The sequence below is a fragment of the Narcine bancroftii genome, chromosome 1 (assembly GCF_036971445.1).
Source record: "Narcine bancroftii isolate sNarBan1 chromosome 1, sNarBan1.hap1, whole genome shotgun sequence".
Taxonomy (NCBI): domain Eukaryota; kingdom Metazoa; phylum Chordata; class Chondrichthyes; order Torpediniformes; family Narcinidae; genus Narcine; species Narcine bancroftii.
The window spans coordinates 42,318,163-42,339,482 of record NC_091469.1 but is presented as its reverse complement, the minus strand read 5'-3'; the positions used below and the strand labels follow the sequence as shown (position 1 = coordinate 42,339,482).

The window sequence follows — 21,320 nt, the reverse complement described above, 5'->3', positions numbered from 1 at the left end:
TATCTTGAGTGTACACGGTCACATCTGCATTCTGTTACTCCTTAGTACTGGGTGACTCCTTCTCCGGTCCCATCTCATGATGTTTTTACCTTACACAAGTCAGGATGTGGTGGATGTAGATTGAGAGCAGCAAGAAAGAGGGGAAATCACCATCTGATAAACTGGTAGCATTAAAAAATGAAATAGTAAGGATTCAGAGTCAGCATGTCAGTGCAGGATAAGAGGCAAAGATGTAAGTTTAGGAAACCCTGGTAATTAAAGGATATTGAAGATTTGATCTGGGTCATCAAGGGATGTCATGTACAGGAATCTGTTATCGAACAGGTCACTTGAGGCTTTTAAGAGAAAACACAAGAAAGAAATTAGGAAGGCAAATAGGGACCATGGAATGACCTTGCCAAGATTCTGAAAAACTTGTTTAGGTTTCTTAAACAAGAGGAATTATTAGGTTCTCTCAGGGACCAGAGTGAGAGACTGTGTTTATTCAGATGCATGTGAGATCCTAAATGAATACATTTCACCTGGGAGAGTGATGTGGAGGCTGGAGAGTTAAGGCTGGGAATGCTGATATTTTGAAAGGAGAAAGAAACAGAATAACTGAAGTATGGAGGATAAATCCCCAGAGCCTATTGGGAATCTAAGGTAAGCAAGGGAGAAGATTGCTTGGGCTCTGGTGGAGATGTTAGCATCTTCATTAGCTATGGATGCTGCATCAGGAGACTGAGAGGAATCGTAATATCGTCCCCTTGTTCAAAAGGGGAAACTAAAGGCTGAATAGGCTTACAGGAAATAAAATGGAAGCTAGAGTCAGAGATGTGCAACACAGAAATGTGTCCTTCAGCCCACTTGTCCGTGCTGACCATACTGGCAATCTACTTTAATCCCATATACTTGCATCGAGCCAGTATGCCTCTCTGACTTTCCTATCCAAGCACCAATCCAAATGCCCCTTGAACATCACAACTGCAGCTGCCTCTTCCCCTTCTCTGGCAGCTCATTCCATTTAACCACAAACTTCTCTTTGAATAAAATGTACCTCAGATGCTCATTGTCTTTTTAACCTCTCACCTTAAACACCATAAAAAGGAGGTGCAAATATTGGGCCTCAAGCTTAGTTTCACCACTGAACTACATGCCATTCAGCCACAGAGGTTCTGGGGACACCAGTGATGGCTCCATCAGAGGAGACAGCAAAATCCAAAATTTTATGTCCCTCACGAGACTCTTTTCCTTCTTTTTCTTGCTTTATGAATAATGCCAGATACTTAGTGACTCAGTTTGCCTTTGCAGGGCAACAAAGGAAAACTTTGTATGCATCTTATATTTGTGAAAATAAATGTTTAATTCCATGCCCTCTAGTTTCAGATTCTCCTACCCTGGGTAATAGACTATAAAAAATTACCTTATCTATGCCCTTAATTATGTTATAAATCTTCATATGCTCCACCTTAGCTCCTACACTCCGTGGAGAAAAATCTCAGCCTGTCCAGACTCAGTTTATAATTCAAACCTGTAATTCAGACCTGTTTATAATTCAAATCATGAATCATTTCTGCACACTTTCTAACTTAAGCTTAGGGTGGAATGCGAGTTGGAAGGTTGAGAACCACTGCTCTAGACCCAAAAGTTTCTGAAACACGTTGCTGGAGAAAAATTGTCATTGGCCCATTTCCTTTGGAGTTATGAAACCATGCACATAACGAGTCAATTAGGTACGATTAAAACTGGTTTTCAAACAACTTCTTACAACTCACATACCACCTTAAGTAATCCCTTACTAATCACAGAGCACCTATGGCATAGGGATTACTTAAAGTGACACATGAGTAGAAAGAAAAAGTTTGAGAACCATTGGTTTAAATAATAAACAAACTGCAGCAGTTCGAACAATGATGTGGAAGAGAAAGAATGTTCGACATTTCGTCTTGGAACCCTTCATCAAGATTCCAGCATCTGCAGTCTCTGGTGTGTTTTCCCCTCCATTTTCTTTTCTCTGGCCCAATTCCTCCTTATCAATTGTTTGTAACATTTTGAATCCTCGTTAAGATTCATCAGCTTGCCACATTCCCCTTACCTCGCGACAGATGTTGTAGATCATCAGCACTTTTTGTTTTTACTAGAATGAACACACTTCCATCTCTGATCTGGAAATAGTTAGGGATTGTGATCTGGGGTGATACAATTGACCCTGATTGCTCTCTTAAGTTCATGCAAAAAAATCCCAAACAAAATGTCAAAACCACGTGAAGCGAATTGAACGAATGAGAGTGTACGGGAGAAAAATCTGTCGAGTTTTGATCCACATTTGACTAGTGTCTGTTTAGCTTGATCCAGGGCATCAAGTGTGTTCTTCCATTTCATTATAACAAGCCCACTGTCCAGCCAGCATGAACTTTATTGCCTTGGTGTATAATAAAGTAAATCCAGATGATTTTGTCAGTTGTGTCACTAGCTGCTCGCAGTTATGAGACCACACCCATATTATTTATGGGGGAAATACCAATTGCCTGCAGGCTATGATGGAAGACTCAAGAAAACTGTTGGAAGCCACAACACTGAAGAGAATGCACACTAATTTTCCAACATAGACATGGACACCCCAATCAGGGAGACGGACAGGAGGAGAGGTCATCAATTTGGTGGGATCCTGGTTTCCCTTCACACATGCACCACCACCAACAGAGCACTTAAGGTGAACACCACAAATGAAGCCCAAGGATAGGCAATTTAGTGTGCAAGAAATCCGATTAGTGACTGCACTGAGTCAAGGTCTGTGAATTCAGCTCCATTTATGGTCTACTGGTTTTACACACTGCTGTATTCCACCATCACAAAGTAAATGAGAGTCTCCTCTAGTCAATTTTTATTTTTACTTAACGATACAACACGATAGAAGGCCCCTCCGGCCCATGAAACCCTTGCTGCTCAATTATACCTAATTAACCTATCAACGATTTGGAGGGTTGGTGAAAATCGGATCACCTAGAGAAAATCCACTAAGATCACAGGGACAGCGCTGGATAACCATACCACCTAAAAATTACGTTAACCATACCACCCAAAAAATCAATTAAGTAATTGAAGCATAGGATCAGCTATGGTATTTGAAAGGAGAAGCATGCTTAAGTGCCTAATTATTTTTAATATTCCAAACTTTTCTCCAATATTCTTATTCTCCACCATAACCTAAACACTTACTGACAGCTCTTTTGCCATAATTGGTCCTTCAATGCATAATGCTTCCTAACGCCCTTCATTATTTTGCACAATTGATGTCGTCAACAACAAGCTGGTGAGAAGCAAGCTGGTGCCTGTTAGTCTACAGCTTTTGAGGAGAAAGCATTAGTTATTACTGGAGAGGTATCAGAGTCAATGCTCACTGGTAACCCATAGTTCATTGAAAAAGACAGTATCACTACACTCATTCTTCTTCTCAAATCTCACTTTCCCCTCCTCTTATACCCTCTTCAGTTTTGTAATTACAGGTAATTTGTTTGGCAAATTAAATGCAAGTGAACAACTTTGGCGCAAATAAAAATGTTGCAGTCCAATTTTGCAGCCTATGGACATTACATGGGTATTTGTGGGAACTAACTGTGCTTATTGGCTGCTATATTTTAAATTTAGTTAAACAGCATAGTTAACAGGCCCTTCTGGCCCACAGCCTGTGCTACCCAACTACCTCAATTAACCTACAACCCCAATACCTTTTTGAAAGATGGGAGAAAACAGGAGTTCCTGGAGGAATCCCACACAGACATGGGAAGAACGTACAAACTCCTTACAGACAGCACCGAATTCGAACCCAAGTTGCTGGCACTATAATAGCGTTGCAAAACTAACCGTGTCACCTTGTATTTTATAACCACAATTACATTTCAAATGTATCAACATGGCTGCAAAACACATACATCTAAAATGCTTTCTTTTTATAGGTTATGTAAAAAGTTGCAAACGTCAAGGCCTTCTTTAAACCACAATGCTTAGTACTGCAGGCAGTCAAAAAGCAGAAATCAAATTTTGGTGCTAACTCTCAGATCACCAATATTTGAAAAGTGCTTCTCTCTGAATGTAACTCTTGTATAAATAAACCTGATTGAAATGCCTTCATTAGTTTCACTTGATGTGCAAGCTTTAAAGTTCACCATTATCTCTTTAAAGCACCAAATTCAAATTGCAAGAGAAATATTCAGGTGCTTGGCCAAGCTCAAGTGTTTCATCTCTTTATTTCAATCGTTTTCCCCTCCTGCTTCATAACTATCTGCGTGGATCAGGATCAGTGATACTCTGCAGCACCTCAACAAACCAGCTATCTATAGAAGTTCTGAGATATATGGAATGATACCCACATTGCAACATCACCTGATTGAACATAAAGCAATAAATCAAACTTGAAATTTAATCTGGCACCACATGTTGCAGTTGGTACAAAAACTGTCCATCTCTTTGTAAGATGAACTTTTGACAATCATTTTCATCGCTAACATCCCCTCATCTTACGTTTCAATTTTTAATCTTTAACCTTCCTCTTTTGCAATCATTAAGTAAAACATACAGCCGTGCACATCTTGTAGCCCACACCAAAATCGAAACGGCATTGTTCATCCATTGAGTAGTTTATCCCGGGCAATTCTGGAATTTTGGGCCAATCATGTTCAAATGGATCATCCAGGAGGCAGTCGTAGGAGCTGTGGGAAGCAAAGAAAAGAAGATTGAATGTGTGATCCCTTCACTAGAATCTCTGCCTTAATTGTTCAACTTTTTGGCTTATTCCATTAACTTTCCTGAGGAGGTTCCAAATAGTGGATGAACCAATAATTTGACTTTTCACAGGTCACTTCTGCCTCCAAAGTCAGCTGCTCCTATTATGAGAGGAACTCTATTATGGGTATAACAAGCTCCAGTTTTGAGTGAGTGTTACTTTGGGGTTGCTGCATTGTGAAAAATATTAATTTTTCACAACACTCACAGATCGAGTGGCACCGTTAAATACAAACTATAAATAAAGGATGCTCTGAATTGAGAACCAAGAAACAATGGTGTTTATCCAAGGGAAAAATAGATGGGACACTTATAGAGAGTGATATGATTCTGACATGTGTTTGGACAATTAAAGAAACAGTTTGTCAGTATTGATCGGCAAGTTATCTGATAAACACAAAGTTGGAATGGCACTGTGAAAAGGACGGTTTTGATAGTTTTCCTTGTTGAAAAACCATATTCATTGTAATGATCATTTTGAATGACACATATCTGGGTAAAGGAAGCAGGATCATTCCTGCATTTGGATGGTGACCATTCTGTTGGTCATTTTGTCTGGCCCATGACTGGGTTTTCGAAGCATCATGGAATACACACGTTTAGTTTCCCCTTCACAAGGAAGAGGGTAGTTGCGACAATCATTTGTATGAAAGGACATTTCTCTGGAAGCAACTCGACAAGGATTTGTGAGTTTTCACCAGTCTGATCACACAGTCTCACCTCCTCCATGATTACTTCTGTACATCAGTTTAAAAGTCTGAGTTTCAACACAAGATTTGTAAGATGGAACTTTGAATTAACTTTCCAGAATTGTGCCTAAGCTTAATGGTTTGTGTATTATGCACACACATATATATGGTTGTTATGTTATTAATAGTTATTAATAAATATATTGTTTTAAAAATAACAGTCTTGGTGAATTTCTATTGCTGCTGGTCCGTGATCTAACATGAATTCTAATTTTAGTTGGAATCACCACGTCATGGAAGCCTCCCTTGGAAGGAACATAAGGAATAGGAGCAGCAGTTGGCCATCTGACCCATCGAGCCTGCTGCACCATTCAACCAGGTCATAGCTAATTTGGCTGTGCACTCGGCTCCACTTACCCGCCCGTTCTTCATAAAACTGTAATTCCCCTATTCTTCAGAAATCTATTTATCCACGGATACTCGGTTTCTCTGAAGGGACCTTCTTTTGCTATTCTTTCTCTTATTGTTGGGGGTGTCAGGCAATGCAAGTAACCATGCCTTTACAACAGACATGTTTTATGTATTATTATATTTTATGTAATTGGACGTGACAATAGAGGAATCTTGAATTAGTTCTTCCTTATCTCTGTCTTAAATCTATTCTCCTGAAACATGAGGCTGTCCCTTAGTTCTGGTCTCATTTGCCAGCACTTTTATCTTATCTATTCCTTTCATAAGATCTCCCTCATCCTTCTAAGCCCCAGGCTACTAAATCTCTTCTCACAAGATAACCCCTTCATTCCAGAATCAACTTAGTGAACCTCCTTGGCATTGCCTCCAAAGCCAGTATATCATTTCTCAAGGAAAGCAATCAGAACTGCACATTTTCAGGAAACCCTCGAGTTTGCCAGCAGCCAATCAGAAACCAGAGCCTGATACCACGAGGATGAAAGTAAACAATTTTATAATCAATCAATTTAATATTGAATTCTCTGTTTATACGTGTGACACAAACACAAAGTAATCATTAAACAATAAAGAGCAAAATCCATAACGAGATGATAAAATATTAAAGGAGTAGACCATTTATCCTTTCAAGGCTACTCCACTTCTCCTTCCTCAAATTGAATATTTTCAAAAGTGGAATATTCACAGCCTTCCTAGGTAGAGAAGTTTAAAATACTCACAATTCATATCCCTCTCAGTCCATCATGGCAAGCACTTGCTCTCACATCTATCTTTAGATTCCAGAACATGCAAAACATATTTTCAAACTCTTCAAAATTATTATCTTTCAATGCTTTCATCTCTCATCCTTTGAAACTCTGAGATAATTAGCTACTCTACTCAACCTCTCCTCATTATGCCATCTGCTTGTCACAGAATTGATTGAATTGCAGAGTGCACACAATTCTCCATGAATGGTCAAACCAACCACTTATATAACTTCATTGACATTTGTTTTCTCTTGTATTCTAATTACATTAATTTCTATTGTACGAGCAGTCACATGATGCAGATATACTGGGTTTTTTGACTAGATGGAAATGGGGATGAGGTCCTGAAGAAAGAATATATGGAGTTAGGAAAGAAGTTAAAAAAGCAGGACCTCAAGGGTGGTAATCTCGGGATTGCTGCCTGTGCCACGCGCTAGAGAGGGTAGGAACAGGAAGATGTGGCAGATGAATGCAAGGCTAAAGAATTGGTGCAGGGGGCAGGGGATTTGTGGATCATTGGGATCTCTTCTGGGGACGGTCTGACCTGTACAAAAGGGACGGGCTGCACCTGAACTGGAAGGGGACCAATATCCTGGTGGCCAGGTTTGCTACAGCTGTTGGGGAGGGTTTAAACTAGTTTGGCATGGGGGGGGGTGGATGGTGGGAGTGGGAATCAGAATGAAAGTGAGGATATTAGGGTAGAAGAGCACCCAGATTTGAAGGGAGAGAGAAATCAGAATGTTAAAGTTGATGAGGGGGGGGAGTGTAAAAGTAGATGGTATGTGGGGGACATTATCTCAAGTGTATATATTTCAATGCCAGGAGTATTGTAAGAAAGGTGGATGAGCTTTAGAGCATGGATTAACATATGGAAATATGATATTGTAGCCATCAATGACACTTGGTTGCAGAAGGGGCATGAATAGCAGCTAAATATTCCAGGATTCTGTTGCTTTAGATGTGATAGAACGGAGGGGAATAAAAGGTGGAGGAGTTGCATTGCTTGTTAGTGAAAACAGTACCGCAGTGCTATGGCAGGATAGATTGGAGGGCTCATCCAGTGAGGCTATTTGGGTGGAAGTGAGGAATGGGAAAGGCATGAAAACACTAATGGGGGTACATTATAGACCATCAAATTGGCTGAAGGAATTAGAGGAGCAAATTTGTAAGGAGATAGCATATATGTGTAATAAACATAAGGTGGTGATTATAGGAGATTTTAACGTTCCACATATTGACTGGGACGCCCATACTGTAAAAGGGCTGAATGGGTTGGAGTTTGTCAAATGTGTTCAGGAAAGTTTTAAAAATCAATACATAGAAGAACCGACTAGAGAGAGGGCAGTATTGGATCTCCTATTAGGGAACGAGATAGGTCTGGAGACAGAGTTTTGCATTGGGGAACACTTTGGGTCTAGTGATCATAATACTATTAGTTTTAGGTTAATAATGCAGAAGGATAGGGCTGGACCTAAGGTTGAGATTCATGATTTGAGTAGATGTGAAAGGATTTAGAGTGTGGATTGGGATAATTTACTTTCAGGGAAGGATGTAACAGATAAATGGAGGATATTCAAAGGGGAAATTTTGAGAATACAGAGTTAGTATGTCCCTTTGAGGATTAAAAGAAAAGTTAGAAATATAGGGAGCCTTGGTTTTTAAAGGACATTGGGAATTTGGTTTGGAGGAAGAGGGATGTGTACCACAGGTATAGACAGCAGGGAACAGATGAGGTGCTTAAGGAAAAGGAGTGTTAAAAAAAAACTTAAGAAAGACATTAGAAAGGATAACAGGAGATAAGAGGCTGTTTTGACAGGCAAGGTCAAAATAAATCCAAAGGGTTTCTACAGATACATTAAAAGTAAAAGAATAGTGGGGGATAAAATTAGCCCCCTTGAGGATCAGAGAGGTAGGCTATGTGAGGAGTCAGAAGAGATGGGGGAAATTTAATTTTTTTTCCCCTCAGTATTCACCAAGGAAAGGAATATTGAGCCAGCTGAAGTAAAGAAATGAGATAGTGAAGTCATGGATAATATACTTATTAATGAAGAGGTGGATAAATCTCCAGGTCCTGACAAGATATTCCCTAGGACCCTGAGGGAGGTTAGTGTACAAATAGTGGGGGCCCTGACAGAATATTTAAAATGTCACTGGCCGCAGAGGAGATACCGAAAGATTGGAAGGTAGCTCATGTTGTTCCACTGTTTAAAAAAATGTGCCAAAAGTAAACCTGGTAATTCTAGGCCTGTGAGGCTGACATCAGTGGTGGGTAAATTAATGGAGAGTGCTGTTAGAGATGGTATATACAATTATTTGTGAAGACAGGGATTGATTAGGAGTAGTCAACATGGTTTTGTATGTACTATAACATGTTTAACAAATCTTACAGAGTTTATTGAGGCAGTTACTAAGAAGGTTAACAAGAGGAAGGCTGTGAATGTTGTCCACTTGGACTTTAGTAAGGCCTTTGACAAGTTCCACGTAAGAGGTTGGAAGGTTCAAGCATTAGGTATTAATGTTGAAGTAGTGAAATGAGTTCAACAATGGTTGAATGGGAGATACCAGAGAGTAGTGGTGGAAAATTGTTTGTCAAATTGGAGGCCAGTGACTAGTGGAGTGCCACAGGGATTGGTACTGGGTCCATTGTTGTTCGTCATATATATATTAATGATCTAGATGATAGAGTGGAAAATTAGATTAGTAAGTATGCAGATGTTACAAAGATTGGTGGTGTGGACAGTGAAGAGGGTGATGAAAGGTTGCAGTGTGATAAAGGACAGTTAGAAGAGTGGGCAGAAAAATGGCAGATGGAGCTTAATACTGATAAATGTGAGATACTACATGTTAAACCAATTGAGGAGTGCAGTAGAACAAAGCGATTTAGGAATTCTGGTACATAATTCCCTGAAAGTAGATTCATATGTAGATAGGATGAGAGTGGGGGAGATTCAAGCAAGAGGGATTGAGATTGAAGGGGGAAAAGTTTAGGGGAATTTCTTAACGCAGAGGGTAGTGGGAGTGTGGAATGAGCTTCTGGCCAAAGTGATAGTTGCGGGTTCAATTTTAATATTTAAGGAAAAGTTGGATAGGTATATGGACGAGAAAGGTGTGGAGGGTTATGGGCCGGGTGCAGATCAATGGGACTAGGTGGGAGAAGGCATTCGGCATGGACTAGAAGGGCCAAACTGGAGTCAACGGTGCTTTATTTTTAAATCCTACAACCACAGGGTCCAGGCGCAAGATGGCACCTATGTTTGGCAGTGGCCTCGAGAGGCCAGACTCCAGGTGAGCAGACCACTGGCAGAGGACACCAGAAAACTAGGAGACCAACCCCTGTTTGAGGAGAAGCAGAGGAGAATACTCTATTGGACGGTGACCATGGCAGCAGACCAGTGAGGGGCTCTGCGGCTGAAAAAGACATAGGCTGAGGAGGGCTGTTGGCGACTCAAGGAGAGGACCCACGCAGGCTGCGGTCTGCTGATGAAGTTGAAGGACTCTCATCAGGCTGTCAACTTCTGGAGATTGGCATGAGACTGGCTGAAGGGGTATCAGGTATCCGAACTGGGGTGTGGGAGGGGAACGAGCCCTGAGGGGACTCAGAAGGTGAAGGCTTCCTGATCGTGTTGGAAGTTTGGATCTAGAGCGCAGGTTGGCGATGGTTTGGACTGGTCCATGGGCTTGCAAGAGGCTACGGGAGCGCAGAGATGAATCCACGGACACTCAGTGACTCTCAAGGGACTCCCTTTTTCTTTTTTTTCTCTGACCAGGCAATTTCTATTGATGGAGAATCTTTGCTTTATGTAGAATAAAGGCAACTTTGTGTAATATTATATCAATTTTATTACATGACAATAAAATAAATCTTGACTACAAAATCTACATGGACTTTGCGTGGCTTGCTGAGTTCCTCCAGCATTTTTGTGCTTTTATTAAAATCTTTCATATTTTTTGTTTTCACAGCCCCAAAAAATACATAATTGGGCAGAGGTTATGTCCTTTTGGACATGAATGATGACACGCCCTCTTCTTGGGCAACAGCATTCCCAAGCCATCAGCTTTGCTGATACATTTGTTTAGTGCTTGATAAACTAATTTGAATAATACTTCTTCAAGAATTTACAAAGCACTCATCACAGTCCTAACCATCATAAAACTGTTTCATTCTATATAGCAGAATATAGAGGATTTAATTTTTAATATGTTTAATGATAAATTGTTTTTTTTTAAAACAGTTTGAGATACTCACTGAAGGTATCGCTTGAGCTCCTGCCCACTGCACCGAGACCAGTGAAATCGATGAAATGCGGCTTGAACCAAGGGTGCCATGACACTCCCCATACTGGTTTCATCACTGCACCGGTTTCCTTGACCATCATGCTCCATTCCTAAGCTGTGAGTGTTGCAGTGAAAGATAATTATTAATGGAATAAATAACATTTAAAAAAATATAATCACATTGCGTGATCATTCACATATTAAGTTTGGAGTACAGTACTCATATTCCTGATTGATCTCTGATTATCGATCATTTCCTTAGGTCATACCAGGTAATTGAACTTTCAGGCTCTCTGGGAGTTGTTGCATAGTCAAATATTATGTTAAATCGGTGCTAGTTAAGGAAGATATATGTATCCAGTGGCAGTACTGGAAACCAGTGAATCATAGCTTACATCAACAATTACACATTTGTGATTTGTTGAATCTTCTTTTGTGCAAGCTAAACTCAACGTAACAATGATTACTCTTTAAAAATCTGTTGGCTTCTAAGCGGTACATCGTCATAGAAAATAGAGCAGAACAGCAAGGAAAATGCCATTCAGCCCATCATGTCTGTGCTGACCATGATATCAAATTACACATCAGTCAATCCCCTGCATGTTCATGTGTCTGTCAAAATGCCTCTGAAACCACTCCAGTAGCATGTTCCAGTCATCTACCACTGTGTCATAAAAGCTTGCTTACACATCTTTAAACTTCTACCCTCTCACGTTAATCCTATGTCCTTGAGGATATATTAAAAAAGACCGACTATCTATGCAACACATAACTTCCATCACATTGCTCCTCAACCTCCAAGCCTTGAGAGAAAACAATCTATTTTTGTCCAACATTTCCTTATAACTAATATTCTAATCCATGCAACAAACAATTTTGCCTTCTCTCCAAAGTCTTCACATCTTTCTTGCAATGTAGTGACTGCATTTAATACTACAAAGGTGGCCAAACCAAAGCTTATATAGCTGCACTATGACTTCCCAATTGTACTCTTCATGAAGGCAAGCATGCTATTCACTTTCCTTACCACACCATCTACCTATGTTGCACAGTATCAGGAAGCAATGGACTTGCACCCTCAATTAATCAATCATGTCAAAAATTGCAAAAGTTACATTAAGATCATAACAAAGTGTTTTATAAACCCAAATTCTTGTTTTGTCTTCCTTACAGCCTTCTCGAAATGCCTTGACAATACTATACATGAGAATCTGGTGTGGAACTGTGAAGGAAATACCCCATGTAATTCCATGGCAAATAGTTGGTGAGTACTCGTGGCAATGATTTCTGCACCGCAAAACAAATATCCTCAGTTGTTCCAATAACGTGTTGAATTTATTCCTTTCACCAGGGCTGGAGATGGTTTATTGCATGGCTATTTAAAACTTACACATGACCAGTTTCGTGTGCGACTACAAATGCTGAAGAGAAGCCATCCTCGTGATTTAGTGTACAGCTGCGAACTGGGTGACACATTCCAGTCACGGGAGCATATCCTACAGAAAGGAATTAAGAGAAAGTAAACCAACATGAATTCAAGCCAATAACAAAAACTGGTTACTGGATACTTCAAAGAAATGGAAATTAGGTTTGCATAAATCAAAGTTACAGTCTGGATTTTCTTTGAACCATACAGTGACAAGGTAATCTGGCTTTAGCCTCTATTAACACAGTGTCAATGTTATCCAGGTTTTGCCTCTTAATACACAGCATCAGGTGTAAACCAGATTTTGTTCTATTGCACAGCAATGATGTAAAACAGGTTTTGGTTTAACTCATTGCCCATGCCCACTATTCACCATCCAAATATTTCATTCTCATTTCTCGCTTGCTGGTATTAATAAGATAGGAAAGAGGAGCAATAGTGGGTAAAATGACTCTTTCAGTTTGTTCCACAATAAATCAGATCAAGGCTGATATAACCTTGGCCTCTGAAGCACTTTCCTGTCAGTTTCTGTGATCCTCAACTCTCCAACAGTTAGATATCTGTCATCTAAGTGTCATTTTACTGATTTAACAATCCAATGGGCATAAGGAACAATTACCAAACTCCGCTTAGTTTTATTACTCAATACCAAAGGTCATTCATACTACAGATCTATACACCTGATTTATTGGTTGGCTATCACTTCACTTTGTTGGTTAATATCCTAGTTCAAACAAACTCTCATTCAAAATAGTCAGCTTTTTTCCCTCTTTTTCCAACTGTAACTAATTGATGTGTCTTACCACTATGTAAGAGTCAACTGTGCAGTGGGGAACTGGAGCTGCAAGTAGGTCATGATGAATGATCCTAGCACTGTCCTCCGGAGAGACACCAGTGCAAGTGCTGAGCCAGGGTTAGACCATTTGCCTCTGAGTCAAAGGTTTGCAAGGTCGCATTCTAGAAATTGGAAAACATACACTGAAACTTTCAACTTCCATGAAGATCGTAAAGTTTCTTCATCTCTCTCCAACTGTCTTTTCACTAATAAGGAAACATGACCAGATCAAAACTGATGATAGGATGTTTCAATCAGGCAGTGACTTAAACATGGAAGTATGGATCTGTGCACAATGTCTGGGATGGTAGAGAAGGTACTGCAGACATAGTTGGGACATGACACAAATAAATGACTAGCAGTTGATGACAAGCATTAGGTAGAATTTGACAGAATCATTGCTAAATATCAGATGTAAATTGTTGGTTTTTTTATAATGTGTTTTGAGGTGAAGAATCTGACAGATCACATTTACCAAATATTGCTAATAGCCCTAATATGATTGATTTTAGAACAGCTAACATTTCTTGTGCTTGCCTTGTGGGATCAATTTTTGGAGACTTCATAGCATATTTCCAGACACCAGCAAAAGATGTTTCCTGGAGTTAAACAGGTTCAGTTACTGCATATACCAACTTCTCAATGATTCCAGATATATCTCTGGTGGTATTCTCTCTGGAACATTGCCAGTGCTATGTGCCAGTGAGAGTAGAAACAGAAGTATAAAGATCTTCAATGAATGGGAGGTCAGAGGTTGAGGACATCTACAGGCAGCCAACACCATAAAGGACCAACATCAAAGTTTTATCTCACTTTTACCTGCTGGTAGAAGGTTCTGAAGCTGGAAGACCAGCACCTCTATGTTCAAGATCAATTTCTTTCCAACAGCTATCAAGCTCTTGAACCAGCCTCATTACACTTCGATACCAAACGTGGACTCTCAGCACTATTGTAATGCCACTTTTCTAATATGAGTCAAAGAAGATATCACAGTAGGTCTTTAGAGAGGATATTGCCAAAGAACTATTGTATGAGGCAATGTGGGTAGAAATAAGGAACAAAAAAGGAGCTTTCCCTCTGTTAAGCGTATAACATAGGCCACAAGTCACCAGGAGCTAGAGGATCAAATAAATATATAGAAATTGCTGAAAGTCTGTAAAAATAGCAATGCAGTTATTGTAGGTGATTTCAACTTCCCCATTGTTGGCTGGGAATCCCAAAGTGTTGGGGGTTGGGTGGGGTGAACTTTGTTAAATGTCTCCAGGAGAACTTTCTGCAGCCATATGTGGATAGGTCGACCAGGGAAGGGACAATATTGGATCCTATACTGGGAAATGAAGCTGGTAATGGTAGGGGAACCATTTGGGGCCAGTGACCACAAGCTTTTTAGCTTTATTATAGTTCTGGAAAACGATAACACTGGTCCTCAAGTTAGAATCCTAAACTGGGACAGGTCAGTTGTGACACGATAAGACAGGAGTTAGTAATAGATGACTGGGCACATTCATTTAAATTGACTCGTTCAACTCGACAGGACTGCCCATTGTCACCAGCCTTATTTGCGTTGGTTATTGAACTGTTAGCTCAAGCTATTAGACAAAATGAAGAGCATGATTGCCAAATGGGAAGGGTTTAAGAGTGTGATAGCAAAGATGCAGGACAAAGAGTGGTAGGAAAATCGCTGGAGAAGATCCTGGGAGATAGAATCTATCAACTTTTAGTTTGCCAGGGGAAAATAGAGACCAGCATGGATATGTGCATGTGAATTCATGTCTCACGAATTTGATCGAATTATTGAAGAGATTACAAAGAGGGAAGATGAGTTTATGGATTTTAGTAAAGTGTTTGATAAGATTCCACATGGTAGGTTGGTATGAAGGTTAGGACACATGGGACAGGAGGCCAACTAGCCAACTGGATAAAAAATTGGCTCAGTGCTTGGGAGTCAGAGAATGGTTGTATAGAGCAGGTTTTTTTCCACATTGGAGGACAATGGCCAGTGGATTGCCTCAGAGTCTGGTACTAGGACCTTGCTTTTTGTAATATACATGAAAGATTTGGACAAGGATATTTGTTGTACGGTAAGTTTGTTGATGACTTGAAAATATGTGCTATGGTATACAGTGAAGATGGTTATTGGAATTTGCAAGGAATCTAGACTACTAGATGGAAACTGGGTTTAGGAATAGCAGATGCAGGTCAAGTCAGAGGTGTGTGAGGCGCTGTATTGGGTAAATCAAACCAAGAGTTACTTTGTTAATGGCAGTAATGTAAAGAGTGTTATAGAGTAGAACGACCTTGGGATACAGGTACATAGCTTTTTAAACATGGTAGCACAGGTAGACCAAGTAGTGAAGAGAACATTTGGGACACTTGTCTTCATTGGTTGAGGCATTAAATACAAATGTTAGATGTCTTCATGTTGAAGTTATGTAACACATTAGTGAAGTGAAATTTGGCATATTGTAAGCAATTTCACCAGGATTAAGGAAGTTTCGTTATCATGAGAGACTGGAAAAACTAGGCATGTTTTCCTTAGAGCATAGAAGGTTGAGAGGGGATCTTACTGAGGTCTACAAAAACATGAGGGGCATAGATAGAATGAATAGTGTAAGTCTGTTTCAGAGTGTAAGAATATCTAAGACAAGTGAGCAGAACTATAAGGTGAGGGAGGTGGGATTTGGAAAGGACATGAGGGAACAGTTCTTCATTCAGGGGGCATATAGAATGAGCTGCCAGTCAAAGTCATAGCGTCCTTTAAGAAACACTTGGAAACTTATAGACGAACCCAATTGCTAGGGTGGTGACAAATGGACAGAATTTTTCACCATTTAAATTGACTCGTTCAACTCGACAGGACTGCCCATTGTCACCAGCCTTATTTGCGTTGGTTATTGAACTGTTAGCTCAAGCTATTAGACAAAATGAAGAAATTAGAGGGATGAGAGTTAAGAATGAAGAATATAAAATTAATTTATTTGCGGACGATTTATAAAATTAATTTATTTGCGGACGATGTGTTGGTATATTAGACGGAACCAGAACAGTTGTTGAAACAATTGCAAGAGTGTTTGTTGAAATTTGGAGAATTATTGGGATATCAAGTTAACTGGGATTAAAGTGAAATTTTACCATTTGGAGTGGGAGATTATTCTGAATTTAAAACTATTACAAAATTAAGGTGGACAAGTAAAATTAAATATTTAGCTGTGTTTATGGATACTAATTATCAATCATTATATCAATTAAATTATATACCTATATTAAGACGGATTAAAGCAGATTTGATTAAGTGGAAAGATCTTCCATTAACTTTGATTGGTCGGGTTAATTGCATTAAAATTAATATTTTTCCTCGAATTCAATATTTATTTCAGTCAATACCTTGTTTACTTTCTAAGGGCTTTTTTCAAGGTTTGAATAAAGCAGTGCAAGAGTTTTTAAGGAAAGGTAAATTAGCTTGAGTGGCATTGCATAGACTTACATGGAAGTATGCATTGGGCGGTCTACAATTGCCACATTTTCAAAACTATTATGAAATGGCCAGTTGAAGTTTGTTAATAGATTGATGGATTTAGACCAGCCTCCTAGCTGGGCTAAAGTGGAGATGGCGTGTATTTCTAGGGTTGAGATACATGAATTTATATATCGTTAGAATTTGATTTTGTTACAGCAATATGATATGCCGATATTGAAACATTTGTTAAAGATTTGGATTTTAAAAAAACAGGGCGTTAGGGTGGAAATATAAATTATCAATTTTAACTCCATTGTATAATAATCAGCTTATTCCTTTTTCAATGTTTAATAATCATTTAAAGATTTGGGACTCTAAAGGTATAAATACAAGATTGTTTTGTAGAGGAGCAATTTCTTTCTTTTAATCAATTGAGAGAAATATTTGATATGCCTGAAAATTCTTTGTTTGTGTATTATCAACTTAGAGCTTCGATAAAAGATAATTATGGTACAGAGATGATTTTACCTACTTTGTCGAGATTTAAATCTTTGATTTCCTCTATACCAAAAAAAGGGTAATGTTTCAGTTATGTATAATTTGTTACAAGATAGTACGGATAAGTCAGATTGGGAGAAATCTAAACTTAAATGGGAGAGTGATTTAGTATTTATTTTTCCTGAAGATGATTGGGTGAATATGTGTCAGGAAAATGTAATTAGATTGACTAATGTAAGATATGGAATGGTTAATTATAATTTTTTACATCAATTATATTTGACCCCGGAAATGCTAAAAAAAATGGGTTTAGTAATTCGGATTCTTGTTTTAGATGTGGCTCATGTATTGGAACTTTTTTACATGCCGTTTGGACTTGTGTTAAAGTTCAATCATTTTGGCAAGGAATTAATGTAGTTTTGGAGAAATTATATAATTTATTTTACCATTAATTCCAACGATTGTTTTGTTGGGAAATTTGTATTCATTAAGGGGAATGGGATTGGACAAAATTCAAATTGCTTTTGTACGTTTGGTGTTATCAGTAGCGTGTAAATGTGTTGCTAGTACTTGGAAAGATGATACTGACATTAATATATCATGTTGGCATAATGAATTGAGAATATGTATTGTCATGGAAAAAATTTCTTATAATTTACATGATATTTATTCTTCTTTTGTTAGTAAGTGGTTTCCGTATTTGAAATATATGCATTTAGATATACTTTGAAATGTTATTAACATTCATAATATTTTCTTTTTATATATATAATCTATATTTTTTTGCTCCCCTTAAAGGAGTTGGCTGCAGGGGTGGGAGGGGTGTTAATGTAAAATCTTTTTTTATTATTTCTACACTGTATGTTATGTATTTTTATTATCTTTTAAATAAAGTTTGAAAAAAAAGAAACACTCGGAAACTAACATGGATGGGAGGGGATTGGAGGGATCTGATGCTGATACAGGCAAGTTGGACTAAAGCAGGGATGCACATTGTTTGGCATGGCCAGCTGGGTTTCTGTGTTCTAAAAGTCTAAATACTTCCATTGTAATAACCAGAATTGGCCACTGTAGTAATCTGTCATGCCATTTTATTAAACATATCCTGGCATTTGAATGTTCAAATCCTCTTATTGTTAGCTAACTGTCACCATTATAAGTCTGGGACCTGATATAGAGTGACACCTCCCAATTCCCCTGGCTCCATCATTGGGTGATAATGTTCCACCATTACAGGACATCATTTGTCTATCGGTGACTACTTTTGGTCATTATAAAACTTGATTCTACTTTGGTGGACATAATTTGTTTTCATGTTAGAGGCTTGACATCAAGCAATTCTGTTGATTTCACCATAGTCACCGGTCATCTCATACAGTACCTTGCATACCCGCTGGACCGAAATCTTGCCTTGTTAAAAAGATTGCATGATCATGGTGCTCTGAGTGGTTAAGGTCTGATTTCTGCTGAGAGGAGGCCCAACGGCACACATTCTCCAGACTTCGAGATGGATTTCCTCTTTCAATCAAGCTGATGGACTGATCAGACATGTTTGATATTACTAAGATTTCCTTTACATGAAATGCATGTATACAGTATATATACTCATAAATCCATAATGCTGAATAAACCATTCAGATGACGAAGGGAATCAATTTGCAATTTCACAACATGAGTGAGTCTCAGTACTTGGTAGCAACTTAATGGACCCCATTCGAAAACTTGCAAATTGACGGTAGTATGTACTAAATAATGTCAGTATGTATTTTCAGATGCCCATGAAGGAAGCCAAGTCACATCAATCACACCAACGATAGGCCAAATACAAGGTGAGAACTCACAAACATCAAATGGACTGGACATGCCTTGTTTTTATGCTTCAGATTGTCAAGGGCCCAAATTTGCTGCATAACAATGTTGATTATGGACTATCATGTTTATTACTGTTTTCTGGGTAATGTATGCTAATAACATTTTGCAGAAGTGATTAGATTTGCTGTAGAAAGCAGTATAAATCAGAAGTGATAATGACCCTCTCCAGCACTTCAGCAACCTTGTTGCAAATACAAGAAGCTTTGCACAAGAATCATGTCTTGATCAATACTGAAGGCTTTATATCTTAATGCAAGAAGCATTTGGAACAAGGTAGATGAATTACCTGTGGAAATTGAGATAAACAAATATGATTTGATTGGGATTACAGAAACATGGCTGCAGGGTGGGCAAGCCTGGGAACTTAACATCCCGGGGTATACGATATTTAGGAGGGATTGGCAAGAAAGAAAAGGGGGTGGGGTAGTATTGATGGTGAGAGAAGGGACCGACAAGATTGACAGAAAGGATATCAACTCGGAAGATGCGGAATCTATATGGGTAGAACTGAGGAATAGCAAGGGGCGGAAAACATTAGTGGGGGTGGTATATAGGCCTCCAAATAGTAGTGTAGAGGTGAGGGAAGGCATTAAAAGAGAAATTAGAAAAGCGTGCAATAAGGGAACAGCTGTCATCATGGGAGACTTTAATTTGCATATAGATTGGACTAGCCAAATCAGTAAAAATACTGAGGAGGAGGAATTCCTTGAATGTTTACGGGATGGTTATCTAGACCAATATGTCGAGGAACCAACTCGGGAGCAGGTCATTTTAGATTGGGTATTATGCAAAGATAAGGGGCTAATCAACAATCTTGTTGTACAAGGCCCTTTGGGTAGGAGCGATCACAATATGATCGAATTCTCACTCGACATGCAGAGTGATGAAATTAAAACCGAGACTAAGGTCCTGAATTTAAATAAAGGGAATTATGATGGTATGAGACGGGAGTTGAGTAAGATTGATTGGGTGGTGTTTATGGGGGAGTTGACTGTGGATAGACAATGGAAACCATTCACAGATCTAATGGAGAAATTGCAAAAATCGTTTATACCGGTTTGGCATAAAAATAAACCAAAAAAGGTGACTCAACCGTGGATAACAAGGGAAATTAGAGACAGCATTATGTCCAAAGAGAGAGCATATCAATTGGCCAAAAAAAGTACCACAACCGAAGACTGGGAGCAGTTCAAGATGCACCAAAGGAGGACAAAGGGATTAATCAAGAGAGCAAAAATAAATTACGAAAGTAAGCTTGCGGCAAATATAAAAACCGATTGCAAAAGCTTTTATAAATATGTCAAGAGGAAAAGATTGGTGAAATCCAGAGTAGGTCCTTTGCAGTCGGAATCAGGGGAATATATAATGGGGAATAAGGAAATGGCAGACCAATTAAATTCTTATTTTAGTTCTGTTTTTACAAGAGAGGATACAAATAACCTCCCAAGGATGTTGGGAAACATAGAGACTAATGCAAGGGAGGAACTGAAAGAAATCAGTATCTCTAAGGACATGGTCTTGGGGAAATTGATGGGATTGAAGGCAAATAAATCCCAAGGGCCTGATAATCTACATCCTAGGGTACTTAAGGAAGTGGCCATTCAGATAGCAGATGCTGTAAGAATTCTTTTCCAGAACTCGATAGACTCAGGATCAGTACCCATGGATTGGAGGGTAGCTAATGTTACCCCACTATTTAAAAAGGGGGGTAGAGAAAAAGCGAGGAATTATAGGCCAGTGAGCCTTACATCAATAGTGGGCAAAATGATGGAATCCATTATTAAGGATGTAATAGCGGAGCATATGACTAGCAGAAAAGGGATCGGACAGAGTCAACATGGATTTACAAAAGGTAAATCGTGCTTGACAAATCTATTGGAATTCTTTGAGATGGTGACAGGTAAAATAAATGGGGGAGAGCCAGTGGATGTGGTGTACCTGGACTTCCAAAAGGCCTTCGATAAGGTCCCGCATAAACGACTGGCTTCCAACATCAAGGCTCATGGGATTGGGGGCAAAGTATTGATGTGGATTGAGAACTGGCTGACAGGTAGAAGACAGAGAGTTGGGATAAATGGCTCGTTTTCTGAGTGGCAGGCGGTGACCAGTGGGGTGCACAGGGATCTGTCCTGGGACCCCAGCTGTTCACAATTTACATTAATGATCTGAATGAGGGGATTGGATGTAATATCTCCAAATTTGCAGATGACACTAAGCTAGGAGGGGTTGTGTGCACGGAAGAGGGGGTCAGGAAGCTCCAGTGTGATTTGGATAAATTGAGGGACTGGGC

The 21,320-nt window shown here is 39.1% G+C and overlaps 1 protein-coding gene across 2 annotated transcripts in view; it reads right to left on the bottom strand.

Moving 5' to 3' along the window:
• LOC138757481 (A disintegrin and metalloproteinase with thrombospondin motifs 3-like) overlaps nucleotides 1-21,320 on the bottom strand; it is a 262,759-nt gene that overhangs the window by 63,895 nt on the left and 177,544 nt on the right. For both annotated transcript variants that reach the window (XM_069924904.1, XM_069924894.1), the window contains exons 7-10: nucleotides 18,540-18,696; nucleotides 12,333-12,438; nucleotides 10,914-11,057; nucleotides 4,556-4,688 (exon numbers count right to left, since the gene is read on the bottom strand). In XM_069924904.1, coding sequence (XP_069781005.1) covers nucleotides 4,556-4,688; nucleotides 10,914-11,057; nucleotides 12,333-12,438; nucleotides 18,540-18,696 — 540 coding nt within the window. The remainder of the gene's footprint in view (nucleotides 1-4,555; nucleotides 4,689-10,913; nucleotides 11,058-12,332; nucleotides 12,439-18,539; nucleotides 18,697-21,320) is intronic.